The sequence below is a fragment of the Drosophila pseudoobscura genome, chromosome X, assembly GCF_009870125.1.
Source record: "Drosophila pseudoobscura strain MV-25-SWS-2005 chromosome X, UCI_Dpse_MV25, whole genome shotgun sequence".
In the NCBI taxonomy this organism is placed as follows: Eukaryota; Metazoa; Arthropoda; class Insecta; order Diptera; family Drosophilidae; genus Drosophila; species Drosophila pseudoobscura.
The window spans coordinates 58,497,122-58,522,556 of record NC_046683.1 but is presented as its reverse complement, the minus strand read 5'-3'; the positions used below and the strand labels follow the sequence as shown (position 1 = coordinate 58,522,556).

The following is a 25,435-nucleotide window of genomic DNA, read 5'->3' as shown; positions in this document are numbered from 1 at the left end:
CTTACCTTGAATCACTTGTTCTTGGAGAGGGTGCGTTGCTTCTCGGCATGCTCCACCACCTGTTCGTCCACGAAGAGGCCCTTGCGACGCCGCACACTGTCCATGTAGACCTTGGCCCGGTTGGCGGAGTCGGCTTTCTCGCCGAAGTGCATCAGTTCCTCCTCGGTTGTGGGCAGCCAGAAGGGATCGATATCAATCACCTGTAAGCAGACGGACAACGATTTCGTTGTGAATAAAGTTCCAGGAAATCATTTACGCACTTGAGACGGAACAAAAGGCGTCGCTCGGTCTATGCGCCTGCGCCTGCGCCTACGTTTTAGCCTCAGGAAGGCCTGAAGACCAAAAGACCGGACCTGGGACTAAGGTCCGTGATTGGATTTACGTTTACGTGATGCCTCTGCCTGGCGTTTGCTGTTGTCTGCCGGCCGTGGCCTCATCAGGGAAAGCGTGCATTTTCACATCTTCATTGTCAGGCTCAAGAGGGTGCCACAAAGGACAGCGAAGACATTCAAATGGGTCTAGGGCCGAAGAAGGTTTAATGACTTTCAAAGGACTCGCCATTGCGTGATAAGGCACACCAGGATACGCAGAAATATTTTGCTGAATGGCGTGAAGAAGTTCCCTTTCAGTCTCTGTCTTCCTCTCCCGCTCCGTCTCCCTGGTCCCTTGATTGATGATTGCCTCCTCCTGCGAGCACTTGAGAGTAGAGACACTCTCCTCCTGTCCTCTGGGGTTTGGTTGTGTGTTGGGTTTTTGTTTTTTGTATTCCGTTTGGGTTCCGTTCTGTTTTGTTTAAAGGACTTGCATTCACAGCCAGCACACACACTCACACTTGAGTTGACACAGCGGGCGGGTGTCAGGCGTGCTGTTCATTGGAAAACCTCTTCATCCACTCCCTCAATACCATTCCAGCCCAGTCCATTCCATTCCATCATTCTCATACTCATCCTCATCAATGGCAAGGCAAGGCAAGAGCTTACCCACACACTGATTGAGACGCGCTGCCGTTGGGATGGCTTCGGTTGGGTTGGCCTCTTCCCTCTGGTTCAGGATCTGCCAGAGTTTGCTTCTTTTTTCGAGCCATCTGTTCGCACTACGCTAAACTGCGGGCCCTCGACGTGGCCTGGCCTGCCCACTACCCCATTCCTCCGATCCGATCCGATCCCATTCCAATTCCTACTCCCCCCCATGTTCCCCCATGTAGATCATTATCGGGCACAACGTTTCGCTTGTTTAACAACAACTAACAACGCTAACTGAAAGGGCAGAGAGTGGAGAGTGGTGAACGGAGAACGGAGAGAGGGGAGCCATGCAGTAGTCCTCGACAAGGTAAGGCAATCCCCAATCTCAGTCGCAGTCGCAGTTCCAGTCCCTGTCACAACACACTCACACACAGATAAGACAAGACGGACAGACATCCTTCGCCAACGGCTGCGCATGCGCAAGAACTTCCCATCCCATCCTCATCCTCATACCATTCTCTGGGCAGCCCTACGCACAACCCAACACAACACAACAGAACAGAACACAACGGTTCGTCAAGAGCACACAATGAGCGGGCAGGGAAGGGCAGTAGAAGGGCAGGAGATGCACAAGGAGACCCTCTGGCAGCTGAAGTGCTCCAGAAGTGCGCAGAGCTTGCGTCTGAGCCGGGCCAGACAAATGAGCAACCAACCAGCCATCCAGCGTGGATATCACTGAGAGAAAACTATAGTAGAAATACAAGCTTTGATATGGAAATGGAGGGACGCTGTTCCTAGATCAATGAATTAAACAGGAAAATTGTTCTATATTAATGGTATTGAAATCATTGGAGAGAGAATCGAGAGGTATATTTAGTTTAGCCCACGATCAGAGAAAGTTTTCAAGAAGACTTTACGCCGAATACTTGGATACTTTGAGAAATACTTTGATACTTTGGGCCACTTAGTATATATGTATGTATGTATATTGTAGGAAAAATTATGGATTTCATGCTCATCCTATGGAACTTTGCATTCTAGTTAGTCTACAGCTTTCTGGCAGTGTCCTGGAAGCACTCTCAAAGAGTTGCTTGCTTATCCATCCACACCGGCCGATGCAGCACCACGCTCCAGATTGCAGACAAGTCAGAGTCCCAATCTCCTCTGAAGTTTCCTCTACCCAATCCCCCTGTCCATCTATACCTCAATTCTTTCAAAGCACCCCCCTGTCCAACTGCGGGTAAAAGAAATATTAAGAAAAATATTGAAGCAGCCGCGAAAACCAAAACAAAAATCCAAAAAGCAAACGACGTGACATAAACACACACATTTATACACATACACATACAAATATCAACTCTACAGTAGAGAAGCTTCTCTGGATCCATCCACACATACGAGTATGTGTGTGTGTGTGTTCTGTATTCTCGAAATGTTAGTGTGTTTGTATGCAGGTAATTTACGCGGCAGCTACCGAAATACGCCGAGCGTCCGTCCACCCGTCGGTCCGTCCGTCTATCTGTCTGTTTGTGTCCCCGTGTCCGCTGTCTGTTTGTCCGCTGCTGAGACCGCGACCAAAAGACCAACTTGAGATTATTATCGCGCGCCAGAAACAGAGCCAGAACCAAAACCAAAACCAAAACCAGAGATGGAGACAGAGACAGACCACAAATGGCCGTTCGTTTGGGCGTTGCGCATGCCCAGAGAAAAGGCTCCACAGAGCCGCGAGTCGATTTGAGCAAGGTATATTCAAGCATAAGGTAAGTGCAGTGCACAAAAACTGTTCAGAGAATACAAAGAGACCAAAGAGTGTTCGAAAATCTAGTATACTTAGGGAATGGTATCTGTATCTGTATCGGCATCTGCCTTACCTTCCAATAAAGTGTACCTTGGATTTCAGTTGATTCAAGAAATACTCGGCCTGTAAAAGTCTCCCGAGTCGCGGGGTCTCGAATCTGTAGAGCCTCGGGGCCACGGGACACGGACACGGACGAGCGTCATTTTGACAGCAAGCGAGCGAGCGGACAATGCAAACCACGTTCCACTTAAGACCAACAACAATCCTTTGGGCCCATAGCCACAGCTACAGCCACAGCCACAGCCATAGCCATAGCCATAGCCACTTGGATAAACACTTGCCGGCACTAATACAGGTACACCCATACCCAAACACATACTGGTGTATATACTCGTATGTTGATTCGCACCAGGCAGACTTTAGGGCACTGTCTTCCCCTTCCCCCTTACCCTTCCACTTCTCCACTCCAGTGTGCTCCACAGCACTATCCCTAGTCCCCAAGCAAGTCCCCTACACACTCTCTCCCTCTCTCTATCTCTCTCTCTCTCTCTCTCTCTCTCTGCACTCCCTTTGGTGTGGACTTTCCCTTTGGTGTGGCTTTGGGGGAACACTCTTTTTTTTCAGGTATACAAAACGAGTTATCAGATTATTTGTTATTTGTCTTGGTTCTTACACACATTTTGTGGTCGCTGATGGCTGTTGGCTGTTCGCTGGTCCGCTGGTGTTGCATCTCTTATGCTTTTGAAGTAGTTTTGTTTTGGGTTGAGGTCTTGCATGCAAAGCGCGACAATCATATGCAACACACTCCGAATGAGAGGAGAACAGAGCACAGATCCGATCCGATCCGATCCCAGCCAGGGCACAGGCAGAGGCAGTGGCAGTGGCAGAGACCCTACTACGGAGCAGGCCAAAAGTAAGACCAGTAGCCAAAGCTGTGATGTTATTTTTCCTTCTCCTTCATTTTTGTTGTTTTGTTTTTTTTTTTTTTGGGTAAGGAGTTGGGGCTAAGGTCTTGAACCTCTTCCTGCCCCTACCTCTGGCACACACACGCGGGGCATAATCATAATAACAATCTTCAGCCTCATCAAGTGGTAAGAAAGTGGAGAAGTGCAACAGCAGCACCACCAGTGGAAAATGGGATGAAAAAAAACAAAAGGAAGAACAAAATTAAATAATAACAAAAGCGCGCAAGACAGTAGCCAGAGAAACAGCAGCGGCAGGAGGAGGAGCACCCAGGAGGGGGATGGATACAAATCCCTTCTGTTTTGCCCATATTTTAGTTATGGTACGCACTGTCTCTACGGACTTCTGTAGCCTCTGGTCAACCGCCTTAATGCGGCTACGTGAAGTGAAAAAACCACAGCAGAGACCAAAAACCAAAAGCAAAAACAAAAACAAAAATGATATATGCTTCGTACTTTGAAAACTGAAAATTAGTTTTTGTTTTTGTGTTTTTTTTTTTGTTAAGTTTCGGTTTCTGTTTCAGCCGGGGCTCAACCTCAAGTTAAAAGGTCATCCAAAGAGATGATTTCTTGTGGCTGGCTGGGGCTGCCACTGGTTCTGCTGCTGCTGCTGCTGCTGATGTTGATGCTGCAGCTTAACGAACTTATTGTAAGGCATGATGCAGCAAGAAATTTAAATTCCCTGCCCATATTCCGCATATCCCAGTCCCAGTCCCAGCCCCAGCCCCAATCTCAATCCCAACCCTTTCCCTTTGCCCGTTGCCACAAAATTGGGGACTCCACTCGAGTGGAGTTGACGTTGACGCCTTCGTTGTTGTTATTATGGGCACGTGACAACTGCGCCCACGGTTGGGCTGCCCTGCCCACACACAGGGGGGATAGGGGAGGGATGGGGAACGGGGAATGGGGAATGGCATGGAAAGGTGACCATGTGGGCGGGGCACAAAGTGCTGCACTAACTGTTTTAATTGTCCAACGAGTAAGAGAAAGAGAAAGAAAGGTAGCTGCTGGCAATGTGGAATCCTAATTGCTCCGAAGCTTCACCTTCGTTGGAAAATAATGAAATAATATTGTATCTGTCAGATACGTGTGCCACTTGTGCCTGCTAAACTAGTTTCCGTTAAGATTTCCACAAAGATATGAAGATAGCCCGACTCCCTCCCCCCTACTGCTGCTGCTGATGCTGTTGCTGTCTGGAAATGCGTATGAAATTATATGAAGACCAGAAGAGACCCAACAACCGGCGGCAGCATCTCGTAGTCGTCGCCGGAAAAACTTTAGCTGAGAAATAGAAAATCGCCGGAAGTCATTATACAAAAACTTGTTGTTATCGATTGGTTGGGTGATATACACCACACACACACACACACACACACACAAACAGACACACTGATAGTTGATAGAGCGGATAGTTGACCAATACTCAGACAGAATACACGCACATTGGAAGCATATCTTGTGCAGGCGACAAAGCTATAGAATACAAAAAGGTTTTCTTGATGGGAGTTTGGAGTAAATGTTAGCTTGATCTCGGTCTATGATCTATGATTCTAGAGGATACTACGAATACACCCAAAATATTGATAGATATTCCATATGAAAAACACGTTTCTCTTTCTGCAATTATTCTATTCTCAATTTACTTCTACTGATTTACAAAATGCGATTTCTTGTTCAGGATTCTGTTTCAAGATTAAAGAAACAAACACTCTGTTATACCCACTTTTGTGGGTTGTTCCGACTTTATTAATCATCTTTTTTTTCTGCCTCATCCGCTGCTTGGATCCCATTCCATCTCTTGGCTCATCCGCTGTTTGGCTCTCGCACATTTCAGCCGCCGTCTGTCAGCATTTCAGTGTCGTCTTTTGGGGCTGCCAAAAGCCAAAAGACAGCAACACAAAGTGGAAAAAATCATCAACTTGAGTCTTAATTGTGGCCCACGACAAGGTCAAAATGGTGAGTGAGAGAGAGAGGGAGAGAGAAGGAGAAGGAAAGAGAGAGAGGAAGCCTGTAGCTAGTGGGGGCTTTGGGTTACCTCGATGGAAGATGTACAGTGAAAGAGAACTTAAAATCTCTCATGGTCGATCCCCTGGGCAGACAAGAACAGTGTACCTTCGATGGAGCTTTCACTGTATCTGAAACACAGCTGCAGCCTCAAATGGACCATATAACTTTCAGTCCAACTGTTGCCAACGAAGCTGCCGCTGCTGTGCCGCCGCTGTTGCCATGTTGCCATGTTGCCATGTTGATGCTTCTGCTTCGGCTGTCTGTGGTTTAGCTTATAAGACTTCCACAAGAACCGAAGGTAACAGAAGGTTGATCGTAGCGTAAGCTGAGATTTTGTTACAGACCGACCACAGAAAGGGAGAGAAAGGCAGATCCAAAGAGGGGATTTTAGCATCCATGCAGCGTGCAGCAGCAGCAGCAGCACGCACATGGCATATGGTCAGACACTGAAGACTGCACTTGTGCCTCCTCCAAAAGCAGAGCAGCAGAGAGCAACAGCTGCCGCAATCAGTGTTAGATCTGCCACATGGGCTGTGGCTGGGGCTGGGGCTGGGGCTGGAACTGTGGCTGGGCCACTACCTCCACTTACCTCCCAGTGGCTGAACATCAGCTGGGGACAGGCGAGGCCAGATGTCTGCTTGCGCATCTCTTGGGCAAAGTTGAACGACTCGATCACCGGCAGCAGACAGGTGACCGAGAAGTTGCCGCTGCCCTGGGTGAGGTCTCCGGACAGGATCTTGCCATGTCTCCGGCCAATCACAGCGTACATTTTCCCTGGAAAGAATTAAGAAAATAGATAAATGTAAGTTAGAGCAAGTGGCACAATCGATCTAAATACTTAAAATCTACGGAAAATCCGGACAGGAAGAGCTATCAACCCCATTTGGTAGACTTATGAATGGGTTACTGACTTATGGGTTTCTACCCTGGGTATATGCGAATGTTATATGATTTCCTATCTTTAAGCATATGCATATGACGATTGATCTTTAAGGATCGATAAGTTTTATGGCATTAAACCGTTCTTTTATCAGCTGTAGAGCTACAGTTCGGTTTCTTCACGGATTAGCTAGAAATCGAATTGGAAAAGGGAAACCTTCAATCCACACCACTCCACGCCACTCCACCAACAATGGCCGCCTTTTCAGCTTGGAGTTCTTCTTGGAGTTCTGTTCTGGCTGTTGCTGGGACTGTGGCAGAGTGGCAGTGGCAGGGTCTGGGGTCCGTCTCAAGGTAACTCGTAAACAAATGAAATCTTATCGGGTTTGGCCCATAAAATTGGCGGGCTTTCTGCCGAACCGCGCGCGTTTTTCGCTTGAACTTCCAAAGCTGGAGACGGAGACCCGTTTCTCTCTCGCTCTCTCTCTCTCTTTCTCTTGTCTCTGTCTTTCTCTGATTTTTCTCTTGTTTTTTTTGGCATGCGCTACGAAGAATGAGGCATAAACATGAAACCAGAGAATCGGCAGTATGGAGAGACAGGGAGGAGCAGCAAGGGTGGAGTAAAAGTCGTTGCGGGGCAGGAATTAGTTTCCGGTGCCGTAGTAAAAATGACAAAAAGTGGCAGAGACGGAGGCAGTGGCAGAAGACTGCGGCATCAGCAAAAACCTCCAAAAGGATGCAACGGAAGCAACAAAAGCAACCCGAGGCCTCGAGGCCTCCTCAAGCCAAGCACGCGAGCAGGCCGAAAGCCGGCTAAGGGCCCAAGAGCCCAAGAGCCAAGAGCAGGAGCCAAAGACACCTTACACTCGCTCTCACACACACAGAGACACCCCGCCAGGCAGCTCTCATAGATAATCACACACACATACAAAGAAATTACAGCAAATTCAGCATCAAATGGATGCTGCAGCCAAGGTGCACTGGGCGGAAGGTAAGGCATTCCCAGAGAGTGCTCTCATAAGTTATGGGCAAGTGTCGATTAAGGTGTGTTATGGGGAAAAGAGTGCTCTCTCTCTTTAACCTCGCCAGCGTCTTCCATAGATTGAGGATTGATCTGAATAAAAAGACCGATACTAAAAACAATAAAACTGCATTCAATGCATGTCAGAGAGAGAGGGAGTGAAAGAGGCTAGCTTGAGAGCCGTTCCGCCCTACCTTCCACTGAATATACCCTGAACAACATGTTCATTCATTCATGGCCTGCCTGCGTCGCGTCGCTGCTCTGCTCTCTCTCTCTCTCTCTCGCTCGCGCTGTCTCTGATGCTTCCACGCTCCGCTCTCGTGAGCGGACTTGAATAAACAAGCAAGCAAGCAAGCAGCGACAAGCACCGACACCGCCGACATGCAGCAGCTCGTTTTTCCGTTTGATCACTTCGAAAAGTGAATTGGTCGCGAGCAGACGAACAGAACAGAAACGAATACCATACCACGAACAAAAGAAATACGAGCCAGAACTGAGAACGAACCGTACAGAAACGAAAGAAACCGAAGAGCAGGAGCGAAGCCAAGACGAGGACTTTGCCAGGAGTCGAGAGTCGAGCGAAAGAGACGAAACTTGCAAGAGAGTGAGGATCGGATCGGATCGGAACAGATCGGATTGGATCAGAGGAGGATCAAATGTCGCGAGTGTTCGATAAAACCAAGAAAGTGTTTCAAAAGCAGTGACATTCAATCCATTGATCGATTCGAAACCTGATTTTTTTTTAGTCAACCGATAGATAGAGTGTGTCTGTGGTGTCTGTAGCTCTGTATCTGTGTCTGTGCCCCATGGGCCAGGGGCCAGGTTCTTGGCGGCACAAACTGTCCAACCAGCAAATCTGATCCGAAAGAGACAGAGTCAGAAACAGAGACAGAGGAGGAAAGAAAGGGAAAGAGACAGCTTTGAATTGATTCAATTTCAATTTCAATTACGATTTCCATCGAGTGTCAATTACAACCACACCATAACAAAAAAAAATAAAAATACACAGAGAGAAACGGAGAGAGCGACAACGGGGAATCATGCATTCAATAATATTCATGTGGCTGCTCCTCCTGCCCTTGGTCGCACGGGGCACGCGCCTCCCCCTCGAGGTGTACGAACTGACGCCGACCACGGCCACGGGGGCAGCGGCGCACAAGAGCCTGGAGTACACCATTTACGATGCCAAAGATGTTGCAACAAAAGCAACACTCTCCACCACCAGCAGCAGCAGCAGCAGCAGTAGTAGCAGCACGCCCAAGCCTGCCACAGAGCCACTAACTGTAGTGAGCATCTCAGCAGCACCGCCAGACCTTCAGCAGAAGGAAAAACAGCAGCAAAAGCAGCAACAGCAACAACAGCAGCAGGACTTGGCCGAGTCCCGACGGAAGGCACGTCAAATGTTGCAGAAACAGCAGCAGCAACATCGTTTGGCCAACAGCAAACACGGCCACAAGGAGAAGGACCTGCGCATACTCTACCAAGTGGGGGTGAGTGATTGAATCCAAGAATACCTAATCAAGTAATTATTAAACCTAGATAGATATTCAAGCTGGCATTGGCCTGGCTAATAGCTATTGCTAGAGCTAGTGGTCGTGGTCGGGGTAGTGGTAGTGGGAATGGGAATGGTAGTGCTGCTGCAACATGTTCTTCGGATACTCTTTAAGAGTATGCCTGAAGAGATGTTTCCAGACCAGAAACACTGATCTGATCCTTCCTTGTAAAGCAGAAAGAATATATGTACAAGTCGAAGCTATGGCCAAAGATAATCCCACCCCAATCCCACCTTAGTCCCCGCGTACAACTTATGTATCTGCAAGGGTATCTAACCATCTAAAGGGTATGTATCTCTCTTGCTATTTTGTATTGATCTATGCAAAAGCAACAACAGCAACGACTGGCAATGGCAGGTTGCATAATGCAGGTAACGTCGTCAGCAGCAGCAGCAGCAGCAGACACCTGCTCAACGGCTTGCCTCCAGTCAACTGGTTGTTGTTGTTGTTGCTGTTGCTGTTGCTGTTGCCGTAGCTGTTGCCATTTGTAAGTTGCCCACGCCAGCAATAAGTATCAACGGCAACGATGGCAAAAACAACAGCAACAGCAACGCCACAGCGCAACATCAGGTTTTGCAATGCAACTTTTTTTGGGCTGGGTTCCCCCACTATAGTCGTATAGATCGTATATTGAAAGAGATAGAGACAGAGATAGAGGCAGCGGTAGAGGTAGACAGAGAGGGAGAGAGAGAGAGAGAGAGACTAACCCCAACTCCGGGGCTTGGCTATATTTAGCTGCCGCCCTATACCCCATTACACATTAAACATTACACTTGACACCCACCAAAGCCAAAGCTACTATATAGGCGCTGCCCATACGCTAGTGCTGCTGCTGCTGCTGCTTCGATCGGTGGCACGCATATGGCACATTTAATTGCAGCAGATACGAGCAGCAGTACACTAGCACTCGCACTCGCACTCGCTCTAGATGAAAAATGAAAGTTGTTTGCAGCCCCCGACCAGCAGAGATCTGACTCTGACTCTGATCCGAGCATTGCTGCTGCCACTGCTACTGCTGCTGCTGCTGCTTCGTAGTCGTAGCATTTGATTAATTAAAGTCGAAGATCGGGGACTCGGAGAGCACTCGCAATTGCGGTACCCGATATACCCTAAACCAATTAGCCAACAAGAGCGGGTCAAGAGTTCAATGCTGTTGCCCCGAGCCCCAAACCCCGAAAGCATGACTAAGAACCGTTTTAATGCTAAGCCCGGAACCACCCATCACGTCACATCAGAGCATCAGAACGGCTCAGAACAGATCGTGCGAGTATCCCTCCTCAGCGATTGAGATCTTTCATCTTTCCAATGAAATCCATTACAATGCGAATTCTGGATTCTGAATTCGGAATTCTGAATTCTGGATCATAGGTCAAGTCGGGGACTATTGTTTGCCTCATTCTTTGGCCATAAATCAAGCGTTTGGCAGATAGACAGAGAGAGAGAGAGGGACATATATCATGTATCAGATATCTATTATGTCTAATGTCATATGACAAAAAACACTCCCTAAAGTCGTTGTCTGGCTGTTGTTGTTGCCCATGGGGCCAAGGCGTGAAATATCAACAGCAATCAAAAGGAAAATATTGACAGTATAAACAAGCCAGAAATGGGGCTACGAATGCTACAAGTACGACTTTGGGATACCCTGTACGGAAAACAGAGATTAAAGAGCCATAGGGAGCCATGAGGGATTCTTAATGGGGATTTTCAGAATAAATGAGCAAGGAAATCACACGGATTCTAACCACCTTGTCTAGCATCACGATCTATCCATCGTTCATTCACACCACAGCTGATCTACCCTTCTAGTGCTCTTTAGATCCCCGTCCTTCTCCTCCTCCTACCTCTGATCTGATCTTTGGCCCATAAATTTTGAAATCCAAATGTCTGCAATAAATTTTTGGAACGCATATAAAAAAAAAACAAAAAAAAACACCTAAAATAGAATCCAGAAGAGAGATTCCTGTTGTTTGGAAACTTGCAATAAAAAAAAAAAACAAAAAACAAAACGATGCCTTATACGAGAACGGAACGGAATAGAGATCCACAAAAGGCAAAGAGAGAGAGGGAGAAATAGAGATAGAGCGAGGAGGAAGGGTACGTGGAAGTGGAAGGGGAAGGAGGTTGGGTGCAGAGAGAAAAGTTGAATGGAAGAAAACAAAAAGTTCCCATGCTTAAAAGCGCTAAACATTCAGTTCCGGTATTTAAAAACGTTTTCAACAACAACACACAAAGAGAGACAGAGAGATAGAACAAGAGTGAAAGAGAGAGCGAGAGAGCGAGAGAGAGGCATAGAGAGGGAGAAAGAAGTGGGGAGGGAGTTGAGGAGTGAGGCCAAAGCTGAATGAAAGAAAATTCATGAATGAAATACGACCACGACCACGACGACGACGACGACGACGACTACGATGCCGATGATGATGATGATGATAATGGTGTGCCTGATGGATAAAAGGGGTGCAGAGCAGGGGCAAGGGAGGGGAGTAGAAGTGTGCGAGTAGAGGGTAGGGGTAGGGCGGGGAAAGGGGATAGGGGCAGCATGTGCAGACCAAGCGAATGAACGAATGAATGAATGGAAACGTAAACGCTGGATGAGCAACGACGTCAGCTTCTCGCTTCGCTGAGCAAGTCAATCCATGAATGAACGGGTGAATGAATGAATGAGCGAACGCCTCGAATGCCATGTATGAATGGGCAAAGCAAAGCCAAACAACAGAACAGCTACAAGCATCGCTGCCACAGCAATTTGTTGGCCATATACAAACAGATCAGGCATCGGCCATCAGCCATCAGCCATCAGCCACGCATATTTGGCCTAAACAACTCGATGTCGATGTCGATGTCGAAGTCGATGGAGTGGCATGCGCGTGGCATGGCCAAAAGTGGATGGAGAAGCATTGGATAGGTGAAGGGGGATTCTCAGACGGCAACCGATGCCACAAATTCCAATTGACTGGGAAATGCATAAACAAATCAAGCGTGCCACAAACACAAACACAAACGCAAACGCAACTCTTTTCCTTTCCTTCCTCTCTGCCTGGGGTCTGGGGTCTTGGCCACGTTAAGATTCTGTGGGATTCGGTGGGCGTTGAATGCAGCCAGGTGTGAAAATGCTTTTTAGGCCACAGCAAAACCTTTTCTTAGCTGTTTGTGTGTTTCTTTGGTAGGGCCTTCAGTGCGTATACTTAATGCAGGGGTTTTGCAATCGAATATCTATCAATCTATGAGATCGAATCGAACCGAACCGAACCACACCCTTGATGGCAATTTATGGCATCTTTATGCTAATCCATGCATCCATCGGATGCGAGATACTAGCCTGCTTGCCACAATTTGTATCTTTCGATTGGAACTAGTTTTCAGCTTGATCATTGATCTGCCATTCAGTACGAGTCAATTTATTCACACGAGTATTTTTCCATTCACAGAAATAATCAATTCTTTGGCCGATAGCCGATAGCCGATTGGGCCGATCCGTTGAATCTTGTGAATGAAACCGCCCGTTCATAAGGGGATCTCAACTCTCCCTTCGATTCGATTCGATTCTTGTGAATGAATTGCTGTAGTACATGCGATCGCTAATTGAGCGATAGACATCTTCTCTCTAGTTTGTTCCGGGGGATTCTGGGAATATCTAATGATCAGAATTGCTCCCGAATGGATCTTCACAATGATCTCTTAGATCTGTGCAACTATCAATGATCCTCAAATGTCTTTTAAGTTTTCAAAATGATGAGAATTCTTCCTTTTTCAATGAAACTTCGCGTCGACCTATGATCGCTCATTTATTCTGAAAAAAAAAACAAACAAAAATCATGTTTAATCCCATAATCGAATCGGTGTTCCCTTGATTCGCGCATATCATAATTTTTCATAATTTCAATTTATGTTTGCACCCCTCCCTCGCTGCCTTACCTCCCTCCCTCCCTTCTGCCACTCACCACTTTATGCTAAAAATAGAAATTATTCAATGTGAATCCAAAGGCCAACAGAAAGAAAAAAAAAACCAAAAATAATCATAAAAAAATATCAAACAAATACTGAAAGAGAGTAGACATCAAGATCCACAACAAACCACAACAACAACAATGGCCATATATAAATATATATCGGTTAAGTGTGTCTGGATGCCACAGACGTGTAGATGTACACGTACACGTATACTCCACTCGTATACGAAATATTTGCATAAAAAATAACATACCGCAATTATTCACCTAAAAAAATGCCCAAGTCTACAATCTGAGAGGCAGCTCCATTGAGAAAAATGCCTCAAAGCAACAGCAGCAATAACAGCAACAACAATCTACAACCTGAGCCCCACCGATCCGATCCGATCCAACGGATGCTCGGATACCAAAAAACTAGTTTGCCCACTTTTGCCCCCCCCCCCCCTCGCTGCTACTCCGGACTTCGGGCTTCTACAACAAATATATACTTTGTTGCTGGCGCGCGCGCGCCAAGTCAACTTTTATAGATACAATACTATATATACATACGTACTATACATGTACATACATATATGTATACACGCTGTATACATACATATGTTTCTTATATGAAATAACAAAAAAAAAAAAAAAAAAGAAGAAAAAAGCAGAAAGGCAGCTGGAGCAGGTCGAGGCGGGGAATACTCTAAGCTGAGATTTGGCAGAGGGTTATTCCTCATGGGAGAGTTCTATTTTGATGGCAGTTTGGGAGTATCTTTGAAAGACAGCTCTTAGATGTATGATTCTTATTCTAGGGAATCCTATCCGTCTTTAGCTTTACCTTTAAGGGATTGCTGTAGGTAGAATCTAAAACATCTTTACTATATTTCTATACCTTGAAGATCTAGCAGTTCTTTTTGCTTCCACATAATCTTGTACTCTCGACAAATACATTATCTGCTAATCTCTAGATATATTTGCCTCTAAAATGCTTTCTTTGACAAAGAGCTCTGCCTCTAACCGAGTATTCTTTGTGCATTTTATGCATTATAGATCCTCGGAATGCTTCCTTCTTCCTTAAAATCATATACGTAGGAGTCCAGCTGATCTTGAATCCGTATGTACGCAGTTTCTGTTATTTAGAGATTGCCACAAATGCTTCCTGCTTCCTCCTTGTACATAATCTTTGTGCCCACACTTTGGATGTCTTTGGATATACTTTCCAGCGAATCCGAAATACACTTGTATACGATCTGTAGATAGATAGATAGATCTCTTGATCTGTAGATCTCTGTTCGGTTAGTTGATCTCATTGTTGCTTCTGTTGTTTTTGTTGTTGTTGTTGTTGTTGTCATGGCTTTTGTGTGCCACTTGGTGGAAACTTTTCTCCCAATGGCGGAAATGTGGTTTGGATCATTTCCGCTTTTAATGGCCAAGAGAAGTGAAGAGAGACCAAAGACCGAGAGAAGACCGACCGAGACCTTGTTACAGTTATTGATGGACACGTTCCAATTTGTGTTCGGAACCCCCCCCACTGGAGGGGAGGGTGGGCAGTGGGGAGTGGGGTATTAATACACACACACACACACACGCAAACAAAAGATCTCTGATCGGATCGTGTAAGTGTGCTAATTACGTGACCAAAGGCGCAATTTGTTGTTTATAAACAAAACCCATGGCGTGGCACAAAAATATACTATGAATTAACTATAAAAATAAGCAAAAGCTCAATGAATGACGGCATGAATGAATGAATGGTTGTTCTTTTCTGTATTCTTGGGTGTTGTTATAGTTTTTGTTGGTCTTCTTGTTGCTGTTTATACCCGATACTCAAAATGAGTATTGGGGTATATTAGATTTGTGGTAAAAGTGGATGTGTGTAACGTCCAGAAGGAATCGTTTCCGACCCCATAAAGTATATATATTCTTGATCAGCATCAATAGCCGAGTCGATTGAGCCATGTCTGTCTGTCCGTCTGTCCGTCCGTCCGTCTGTCCGTCTGTCCGTCTGTCCGTCTGTCCGTCTGTCCGTCCCCTTCAGCGCCTAATGCTCAAAGACTATAAGAGCTAGAGCAACGATGTTTTGGATCCAGACTTCTGTGATATGTCACTGCTCCAAAAATATTTCAAAACTTTGCCCCGCCCACTTCCGCCCCCACAAAGGGCGAAAATCTGTGGCATCCACAATTTCGACGATACGAGAAAACTAAAAACGCAGAATCGTAGAAGTTTACTATATCTTCTAGAGTGCAAAATCTGAACCAGATCGTATAATTATTACAGCCAGAATCACGAAAACAATATCACTCTTTCTCGCTCTGTCTCACTCTAACACACAGGTTTCATGGTCGGTTTTGCCAATTGCAAAATATGAGTTCAAGGATCTCAGAACCTATAAAAGCCAGAGCAACCAAATTTGGTATCCACACTCCTGTGATATCGGACCTTGACCGTTTCCTGTCCAAATTTCGCCACACCCCCTTCCGCCCCCGCAAAGGACGAAAATCTGAGGCAACCACAAATCTCAGAGACTATTAAGGCTAGAGTAACCAAATTTGGTACACACACTCCTTTAAGATGTCACTATAAAACGTATATCTCAAAATTTCGTCCCACCCCCTTCCGCCCCCACAAAGGACGAAAATCTGTTGCATCCACAATATTGCAAATTTGAGAAAACTAAAAACGCAGAATCATAGATAATGACCATATCTATCAGATTGGTGAATCTGGATCAGATCAGATCATTTTTATAGCCAAAAGGAACAAATCAATTTGCAGTGGCTACGCAGCGCGTAGCTCAGACTGATTTTCTGTCTCTCTCGCACGCACTCTTTGTCGTGTCGTTTAATATTAGCGGCGTCTGCCAGAGGAGAGCCATACTGACTTAGTATCGGGTATAACCGTAGAGTTGCGGTGTCCGCAGCAACTCACAACGTTCCCCCTCGTTTTCTTCTGCTGCTGCCGTTGCTGCTGCTGTTGTACGAGTATTTTTTCATTCATAAAAAACTCACGAGGCAGCAGCAAGCACTAGCATCAGACGTTGAGTAAACAACAACCGCCTGCCCGCCTCTTAAGGTGGGGGCATGCAGCAGACAAGAGAGAAAGAGACACAGAGGAGGGGCATCCAAAGAGTTTGCTTTTCATGGTGGAAGAGGAAGGTGGAAGCTCAGGGGTGCGGCTGCTTACGGAGGCAACAATCGTAATTATCCGACACAAAACCGTTGCCTTGCCAGCGTTTTGTTGGCGTTTTACGCGCGTTTTTGCCCGCATGTTGCTGTTGTTGCAAAAACAAGAGACGCCACAGCAGCAACACATTCACATGCACATGCACATTCACTCACTCATTCATTCATTCATAAAAATCGCCTTTGTCCGCGTTTTATTTATTTGGCGGCAAGCGCGTAAAAGGAGGCAAAAGCGCTTCAGCGAGGCAGCATCAGAAGCCGCAAGTTTCTGTTGCTGTTGCTGCTGCTGCCGCTGCCGCTGCCATCGGCAACATGTTTGTAGCCTCCTCCCTCCTCTCATCCCCCTAGCCCCCCCTTAGTTAGCCAACATTTTGCGGTTGTATTTTGTTTGCTGTTGCTGTTGTTTTTGGCCAAAGCAACAATTGCCAGAAGGCCAGAAAGCAGCAGCAGCAGCAGCATCAGCAAAAAAGGCCACAAACAACTATGCCACGATGTTTGTGGCTGCTCAATGAATGAATGAATGAATGAATTACTTTTTTCCGTTCCGTTGTGGCAGCAACAGCAACAGCAGCTGAGAATGATTGTGGTTTGGAGTACGAGGCAGAGGCTGAGGATGTGGATGTGGTTTGTGGATGTCCGTGTGGTGCGTAGACGATCATTAATTGTGACGATCAACAAGCTACGCAAAAATCAAGCGGCAGCCACCACCACCACCACCATAACCACAAGGGGAAGTTGCTGTTGCATGTTGCATGTAGCTTGTTGTTTGTTGTTGGTGGCTGTTGCCTGTTGCCTGTTCAGCTGCAGCAATTGACTGGCTTTTGCCGGAGAGAAACCAGTTTCACAGATAAATACCCTCCACAATCCTTGACTTTCGGAGAGGAGTATTACGAGTTCCCAAAGGAGTTTGCCTTGGGGAAGGGCAGGAGTGGATTTGAGTCGATGTGGGATCCACCTTTATGGCTTCCTCGGCTGTGAGGGAGCGTAAAAGGTAGTAATCTCCAAAATATTCCATAGATTCATGTGGAAAACCCATCCAAAAGGATTCAAAAAATCTATAAATTTGTCTGCAAATCATTCCTCTTAAGTTCTTAAGTAAAGCCTCTCAAATATAATTTCCAGGGTATTCCCCACTTCGGTAACTCCCTTTCCCCTTTGGCCATTCAACATTCTTGTAAATTCTGCTGTCTGTTTGACTTTTGCGTTGCTTCCTTTTGGAATTTCTGCTTTTTATGAATGAAAATGTTTTTTTCTCTCTTTCTCTTGCTCTCTCTCTCCCTCGGTGGCGGTGGCGGTGGCGGGGCATGCTTCCGTTAAGGCGAGGCAGCGAGAGAGCTGGAAATCAGCAAGCAAAAGTGGCACGGGGTCTGGTCTCCACCAGTCTGTCGTCTGTCGTCTGTGGTCGTTCATTCCTCGAGGCGATTCCTCTTCGATTGCTTCAATCTGGGATCTGGGATGTGAAATCTCTGAAATCTATGCAAAGTATTTTCTTGAGTTTCTTCTTATTTTTGTGAGGAACAAAATCTTTTCTACTTCCGGCTATCGGATGCCGCTCCCTTCCGTACGCTCTCTCTCTCTGCCCCTTCTCTATGAGAGTTTTCATTGGAATTCTGTGGGACTTACTCGGATGATGACGATGATGATGATGATGAAGATGAAGAGTGACCTAACAACTTCCGTGTTACTTCCGCAGCAAGCGGCTTCTTCCACAGCCACTGCCTCTGGTGCCTCTGGTGGCTCTGGCGGTGGTGCTGCTGCCTCTTCCACTTCCGTTTCTAACAATTTTTAATTGAATTTTCGTGTAAACAGCAGAGGAAACGAAACCATCGCAAGAAATATGTTATGCAGTATTATTGGGATGAGAGATGACCATACCCAGGGCCAGGGCATACTTCCGCTTACTTTCTGCCACATGACGACGCCAGATTGCATAATTCTCTCCCACTCTCCCTCTCTCTCTCTCTCTCGCTCTCTGTCTGTCTCTAACAAAAAACCAAGGAAAAAAAACAATGTGAAAAGGAAATGTATAGAAAAATCATTAACGCACAGACAAAAGATAACACAGAGAGGCAGAGGGGCAGGGGCAGGGGCATGGGCAGGCGGCAGCATCATCAGGTAGTGGTGCAACACACTTGTGGCAGGCGGCAGGCTGCTGCCACCAGCAGCAGCATCATCATCTAACGGTTGCACACACGCACACGCACACGCACATGCTGCTGCATGCTGCATACACGGGAAAAAATCGTCTATTTTTCCCCCGGACGTTGATCGTGGTGTGCGTGTGCCTGTGCCTGTGCGTCAACGCCCTCATGGGAACCCAAACCCCAGAGATAGGGATATACCCGGGGTTGGGGGGGGCAGGGGGAAAACCATGCCTCAACCAACTGTTGCTGCTCTTTAGAGCATCTTCCGCTTTCTGTTGGGAAATTTATGTCCCATTGATTGTCCTTTCGATTCTCTTCGGTTATTGATAGGGGAAGCAGCAGCAGCAGCAGCAGGTGCATCTTTGTGTAGATTATTCCCTGGGAACAAGTACTACTACTCTCCATTTAGAGCAGATTCTGTAAGTCATTCTCGCAAGTTCTGCCCCATGTCTGTGTCTCGGTTCTCGGTTCTCCATAGTGTTCTTCAGCTTTCCCCGAGAGCTCTCCACAGACTCCTCTTCCGCCCCCCGGGGCGGCTACCCCTCGAGCTTCTGGCAAGAGTTTTGCTCACTTCCGTTGCGTGACATTCCAACGCGCATTCATGCAGCCCCATGAGGCATGACAACAATGAGGCTCGAAGTAGCCACAAGAATGCCATTGGGGAGCCTTACACTCTCCACCGCCGTCTCCGCCCCCTCCCCCCGTAGCCCTCTGTGGTGTGCTGGGGTTAATTGTGATTCAATTAAAGAGCTGGCTGGCCTGGCTGCTGGATCTCCCACTCTCCTCTTTTTCACTGATTCCCGCTTGGCTCTCTCGTGGTGTAGAGTGTGGGGTGTGCGGTGGGGAGTGGGGTGTCAGTCAGCGGCTTTCCATTGAAAACAAAAGTCGAAAAGTTCTTCAATGCTTGCCGCCTCACGTTGCACGTTGCACACATACATATTGTACATATGAGAAACAAGGTCCAGCTGTTGTTTGGGGCAGAGAACACAGGACAGAGGGCCAAGGGGCCAAGGGGCACAGGGGGCAGAGGGCAACGGCAACTCTTTCATTGTCTGTGGCGCGTTCTCAACTTCCGTTTGCACTGCACTTTGACACATGAAGCTAATTGTTGTCTCCTTTCTCTCCGTCTGGGTGTGTGCTCGGCGTTCTGTGTTTGTGCCCCACACGCGTGCTGTGGATGGAGATCGAGCAAATTATAAAGTGTGGCAGCAGCAGCAGCTTCGCTTGCTGCCCCCCGCTCTCTATCTCTCGCTCTCTGCCCCTTTCCGTTGACTCCTCGCCTCTCCCTTTGCTTGGTTTTTTTTTTTTTTTTTTTGGGGAGCTGTTAAACCGGAAATCCGGTGGCTCTCCCCTCGTGTTTTCCTTTTTTTGTTTTCTTTCGGCTTTTTGCTTGAGCAAAACTTTTACTACTTTTCAGAGCTTCTTCTTCTTCTTCTTCTTGTTGGTTCTAAAGAAACTTTCGTGCTTCATTCTGTTGTTGTCTATCTGTGGATCTGTATCTGTGTATCTGTGGCCCTACTCCAATCCATGCCATGCCCCACCTCTTCATCTCGTGAGCGAATGAGCGAATGCCAATGGAATGTCGATGAAGCATTTCTCTCCCTCTCCCCCTCTCTAAGAGATATGTAAAAAAGTATAACGGTGATGTGTGTTGTTGTGTCTTTGAAGTGCCATATCCCCCTCCCTCCCCCCATCGACAGCACAGCACACAAGAAACGCAGAGACCCAGAAGAGACCTTCCTCCTGCTCCTTCTCTCCAGAAATCTCAATAAACATGCTCGAATTTCAAAGAATTTCTCACGCTGCTTAAGGGGAGACAGAGAGAGAGAGAGCAAGGGGGCATATCCTGCCATATCCTGGGGGTAGATCCTCCCTTAAAGGAATCTCAGCAATGCCTGCAGAAGCTTCTGCTTCTGCTTCTGCTTGAAATATGAATAATCCAAAAGCGAGGGAACAGAGAGGACACACACAACAGAGAACAGAGAACAGTGAAGAAAGGGTTAAGGACTTGTGCAGCAGGAAGGACATGCCCCAAAAAAGGCAGGTGGTGTACTGTTGCCTGCCTGCCTCCACCAGAAAGTAGGTCAAAAATGCGTGGGAATCGGAGGAAAGACAGAAACAGAACCAGAACCAGAATGGAGTGGAGTGGAGTGGAGAGGCGAGCAGAGGAGTCCAAAGAAAACAAATGAGAAAAAGGAAGCAGCAGCAGCGGAACAACAAATTCAGGAAGTAAATAAAACTAATAAAGAGGAGAGCGAGAAATAGAAACAGAAAGAGAAACAGGAACAAGGAAGGCAGGCAGACTACTTCCGGAAGAGACGGGGACAGAGCGAGGGAGAGGGAGAGAGAGAGAGTGATTGAGCTGCTGCTCAATTGAGCAAAAAGGTAAAAGGTCAGGGGACAGGGGACAGAGAAACAGAGAAGCAGAACCTGTTTTCTTCCTGGCTTTAGCCTACTTCCGGTGTCCCCTGCCACTGGCACTGGCACTGCCCCTGCCACTGGCACTGCCCCTGCCCCTGCCACAGACTCGAGGCTAATCCCTTTTGAATGTGTGCGCACTTACTTCCGTCAGTCAGTCAGTTGAGCCGCCGCCTTGCACTAAATCACTTCCGGACTTCCGGTTTGCCATAGCAGGAGCGGGAGTAGCAGGAGCAGGAGCAGGAGCAGAAGGAACGAAACGAAACCAAACCAAAGCCATGGATTGACCCTAAGCCCAGTGCCCTCTTCTCAGGTAGCACAGCCGGCAGGTGCAGCGTTAGTTAGGGATTCCCAAAACACCGTATCGAAACCCCGAAAAAATAATGGAATAATTTGAATAAAAATCAAAAACGCAGACGAGACGCAGAAAATGAAATTGAAACCAAACAAAAACCCTCAAGAATAGGAAAACCATGGAAGGGATGTGCCACCGCCAAATGGAGGAGGGGGGTGCGACAGAGTTCCACTTAAAAAATTGATTGCTTTCGATAATTTCATTGGGAAACCTGTCGTTTCTGCGCCGTTCGAGAGTCACTTACAATAAAATAAAATCGAACGATACGAGTAGTAGCAGGAAAAGGACCTTGCCTCGAGAGTGTCTTGTGTCGTCTCCTCAACAGTGTGGTAGTTGGATTTGATGGCATGTCCTGCCTGTCTGCCTGCCTGCCTGCCTGCATGCAGGACGACGACACAACACATAAGTTTTTATTGGCCGGGGGATTAAGCAAACAACCTGGACGAACTTTTGGGACTGTTTTCGTCCTGTTCTGGAGAGAATTCAATTAATGAAATGCCGAACATCCTCTGAACCCGCACCCGAATCCCTCAACAAAAGCAAACAGAGCCGAAGGATGCCTTCAGAGAGCTATTGAGTCCTTGTAGTTATGTTAATCAAGTCGCCGAGTGGCCAAAGAAAGGACTCTGTTGACAGTGAAACTTTTCGGGTAGGACATTCACATTCAGCCATTCAGAGCGTCGTTTATTTTTATTCATTCACCAATTCAATGAGTCCCGAATCGTGAATCGTGAATCGTGAATCCTGAACCCCGTGAACACCCTAGTGAATGTTAACAATCTCTAACCCACGCAATCCTCATCCCTTTTGCAGGACTCTGAGGATGATCTGCCCGTTTGTGCACCGAATGCCGTCTGCTCCAAGATCGATCTGTACGAGACCCCGTGGATCGAGCGCCAGTGCCGCTGCCCGGAGTCGAATCGCCTGCCCAACAATGTGATCCTGCACAGCCATCACAGCCACCAGGTGGGTGGCTCCGGCTCTGGCTCTGGTGGCTCCGCCATGGATGGCGGCTCCAAGTACAGGAGCTACTACGATATGGAGATGCTCCAGCTGAAGCGAATGCTCATGGGCAAGTTCCAGGACAAGAAGTTCGAGAGCATGCACATGAAGAAGCTCATGCAGAAGCTGGGGGCCGTCTACGAGAATGATCTGGATCTGGATCACATCGACCAGTCGCCGGACTACAACGATGCCCTGCCCTCGTCCCCCTACGCAGAAGTGGAGGACAACGAGTACCCCCCACGAGTATCCGCTCACATGCGGCACTCGGGGCATCGGGGCTTGAAGGAGGCGGCCCCCACCAGCTACATTGGCGGCTGTCCCAGCAGCCTGGGCGTCGAGGATGGCCACACCATAGCGGACAAGACGCGCCACTACAAGATGTGCCAGCCAGTCCACAAATTGCCCGTGTGCAAGTGAGTCCAACGAGATCTCCCACTGGCAGGAATCTCTATTAATCCCTATCGATCTTTCTCCACAGACACTTTCGGGACTACACTTGGACACTGACCACGGCAGCGGAGGCGAATGTCACCGAGCAGGTGGTCCACTGTCGGTGTCCCAGGAACTCGGTGACGTACCTCACGAAGAGGGAACCCATAGGCGACGGCAGTCCCGGCTATCGCTATCTCTTTGCCTGCTCTCCTCTGACGGTAAGATCCAGTAGCCCCATTCGAAAATAAATATATCTCTTCTAAGAATTCCATTCCGTTCTCTTTGAACAGCGCCTTCGATGCCAGAGGAAGCAGCCCTGCAAGCTCTTCACGGTGCGGAAGCGGCAGGAGTTCCTCGACGAAGTGAACATCAACTCGCTCTGCCAGTGCCCCAAGGGACACCGCTGCCCCAGCCACCATACGCAGTCGGGGGTCATAGCCGGAGAGAGTTTCCTGGAGGACAACATACAGACATATTCGGGGTATTGCATGGCCAACGATTGAGGAGCCCCGCCCAGGAATTCCCTGCCCCAAGGATCGATGGGATCATTCCACACCCACAGCCACACACACACACCCCAACACACAGACACACACACACACACACAAAACCATTGTAAAGGAAGAAGCCAGGAGTAGCAGCTACTATATATAGATACCATACCGACTGAGCCAATTGAGTCTCGCCAAAATACCAACTAAAATGAAAGAAAATGAAAGAAAAACTTAAAACTAAAAATTCAATTACAAAAGATATTCGCGAATGTGTAAAGTTCTTTGTGGAAGGACGAAAGGAAGGACGGAAACGAAAGGAAGGAAGCGTAGCGTGTGTTTTTTTTTTTCGTATGATATAAATATTTAATTAGTTTTAAGAGTCGAAAAGTTTGTTATACAAATAATTTGTAATGAATATTTATGGACGGAAAAAGGAAGAAAGAACCAGAAGAGGGTCGGGTCGGTTCGGTTCGGTTCGGGTCGGGTCGCACCGCACCCTCCTCGTATGTATATGTAAAATAGCAACAAACTATACTCGTAATTATCCCGCATCGCATCGTATCGCATCGCATAAATTGTATATACTTTATATATATATGAAAATGTATAACTAAAGCACAGTTTCCGATATAATTTAAATTTCAAAGAGCAACAGAGCGAAGGAGCATAAAGAGCAAGGGAGACCGGAAATGTGGATGTGGGTGTGTGCCAAAAGAGTAGGGGTTTGTATCTTAGGGATACATGTCCATTCCATTGCATAATTCATAGACAGTTTGAAACTGTGGCAACTCTGGCAGCTGAGAGTTCAATTTTTGTGTGCGAAAATATGAAATTAATTTAGAAATTGCACAAAGGCTTCTACTATGCTATCATCCCTTCTTTAAAGAAAAACCATGTAATCATTTTTTTTTTATATATGTATATCTGTATGCACATCGTATATTGACGCCTCTCCTCGTCCCCTCTGATCCACACTTTTTCTATATAATTTGTAAAGATTTATTTGTATCAAGAAAAAACAAAAAAAAAACGAGCAACGAAAAATGTGCGAGATTTGTGTTTGAAATGTTGTAAAAAGGCAAGAATAAACTTTAATTTATGACAAAAAACATAATCAGATTTAATACATAAATGTTTTTTTTATTCAGGGTTCGTTGAGGTACATATCTTTTGAATTTCATTTAGATATTGGGATGGTTTTCTATGGATTCTATGGAAAGACTTGTGGATCATTGCTACATGGCTTCTACATGCAAGTCTACATGTGTTTTACATACTGAGCAAGGCTAAAGTTGTTGCATACGTTTGGGGCTGAGAATTTAAGTCGTCGCTGTAGTGCTACTTTCATTGCATACTATCAGGCTGTTTCTTATTCGGTTGCGAAACTAATTCAGTGCTTCTAAAACTGTGTAAGGTAACGATTAAGTAGATAGTCGGAGAACGTTCATGTAACTAATGTGTACAAAAATATATAAAAGTATCAACAAATTTTAATTGAAATCTATCCATTTGAGGAATATTTTGGATACGAAACATGTTAGGAGCCATTAAAACCCGTTCGATTGCCAGTCCATTAAAATCAAATTGAAATCACAAATGGAAATCCCGAAGAAAACAGCCACAACAAGCAAATGCAAATGCAAACACAAGGAAAACTACTCTCAACTCTCTGACCGAAAAAAAGAAACCAATTATAAAGCTATAAAATTACATTGGAAGCTAATGGCAGCAAAATTATAGAACTGTGTATACGAGCATTTGCTGCTTTAATTCTTGACCAAATTGCCATGACATGCCTCGGATCTGCTCCTCTTCTGCTGTGTCGTAATTATTCAAGCAGAGAGGAGTAGGAGGAGGAGGAGGAGGCAAGGCATATCGGGAGGCAGGCGCAGTGGCACTGCCTCCGATGCTGTTGCTTCCTCTTTCTCTAAACGCTGCTGAAGCAAAAACAATTAAAACTAAAGCAGAAGCAGCCACATAACCAGAAACTGAACCAGAATCTAAATCAGAATCAACGTCCGAGCTTTAAGCAGCTGAAAACGCAAATCATTGGAGCAATGTTGATTAGAAAGCAGCTGCCACAAAAACCGGGAGCAAACGGAGGGCCTGTGCCTGTGCCTCTGCCTCTGCCGCTGCCTCTGCTGTGGTGTTACCTTGCCACAAATTCAATTAACGACAATCCATAAAAACCTCTCAAAAAAATTATCAAGAATTATGCATATAAAAGAAAAAGTACATTTCTGTGGAACGCCACCAAGAAAGAAAGAAAGGTGCTGGAAAAAAGTGCG

At 46.6% G+C, this 25,435-nt stretch overlaps 2 protein-coding genes across 4 annotated transcripts in view; one reads left to right on the top strand and one right to left on the bottom strand.

The window, feature by feature from the left end:
- The window catches only part of LOC4812358 (elongation factor-like GTPase 1), a 94,536-nt gene that overhangs the window by 11,974 nt on the left and 57,127 nt on the right, over window positions 1-25,435 (bottom strand). For all 3 annotated transcript variants that reach the window (XR_004470510.1, XR_004470511.1, XM_001352545.4), the window contains exons 4-5: window positions 6,319-6,503; window positions 6-200 (exon numbers count right to left, since the gene is read on the bottom strand). Coding sequence is in view for 1 of the 3 variants with exons in the window: in XM_001352545.4 (XP_001352581.3) it covers window positions 12-200; window positions 6,319-6,503 (374 nt within the window). In the remaining 2 variants the exon portion in view is untranslated. The remainder of the gene's footprint in view (window positions 1-5; window positions 201-6,318; window positions 6,504-25,435) is intronic.
- Window positions 7,967-24,256, top strand: aos (protein argos). The gene is made up of 4 exons (XM_001352547.4): window positions 7,967-9,119; window positions 22,030-22,634; window positions 22,700-22,871; window positions 22,944-24,256. Exons 1-4 carry the CDS (start codon window positions 8,670-8,672, stop codon window positions 23,154-23,156), a joined length of 1,440 nt encoding a protein of 479 aa, XP_001352583.3. The 5' UTR covers window positions 7,967-8,669; the 3' UTR covers window positions 23,157-24,256.

What these genes read in the sequence shown, in the direction of transcription:
- aos (XM_001352547.4), top strand. Translation starts at nt 8,670, where the DNA reads ATGCATTCAATAATATTCATGTGGCTGCTCCTCCTGCCCTTGGTCGCA. An exon ending in GCATACTCTACCAAGTGGGG is followed by an intron (nt 9,120 to 22,029) that starts GTGAGTGATTGA and finishes TCCCTTTTGCAG; the next exon opens with GACTCTGAGGATGATCTGCC. An exon ending in TTGCCTGCTCTCCTCTGACG is followed by an intron (nt 22,872 to 22,943) that starts GTAAGATCCAGT and finishes CTCTTTGAACAG; the next exon opens with CGCCTTCGATGCCAGAGGAA.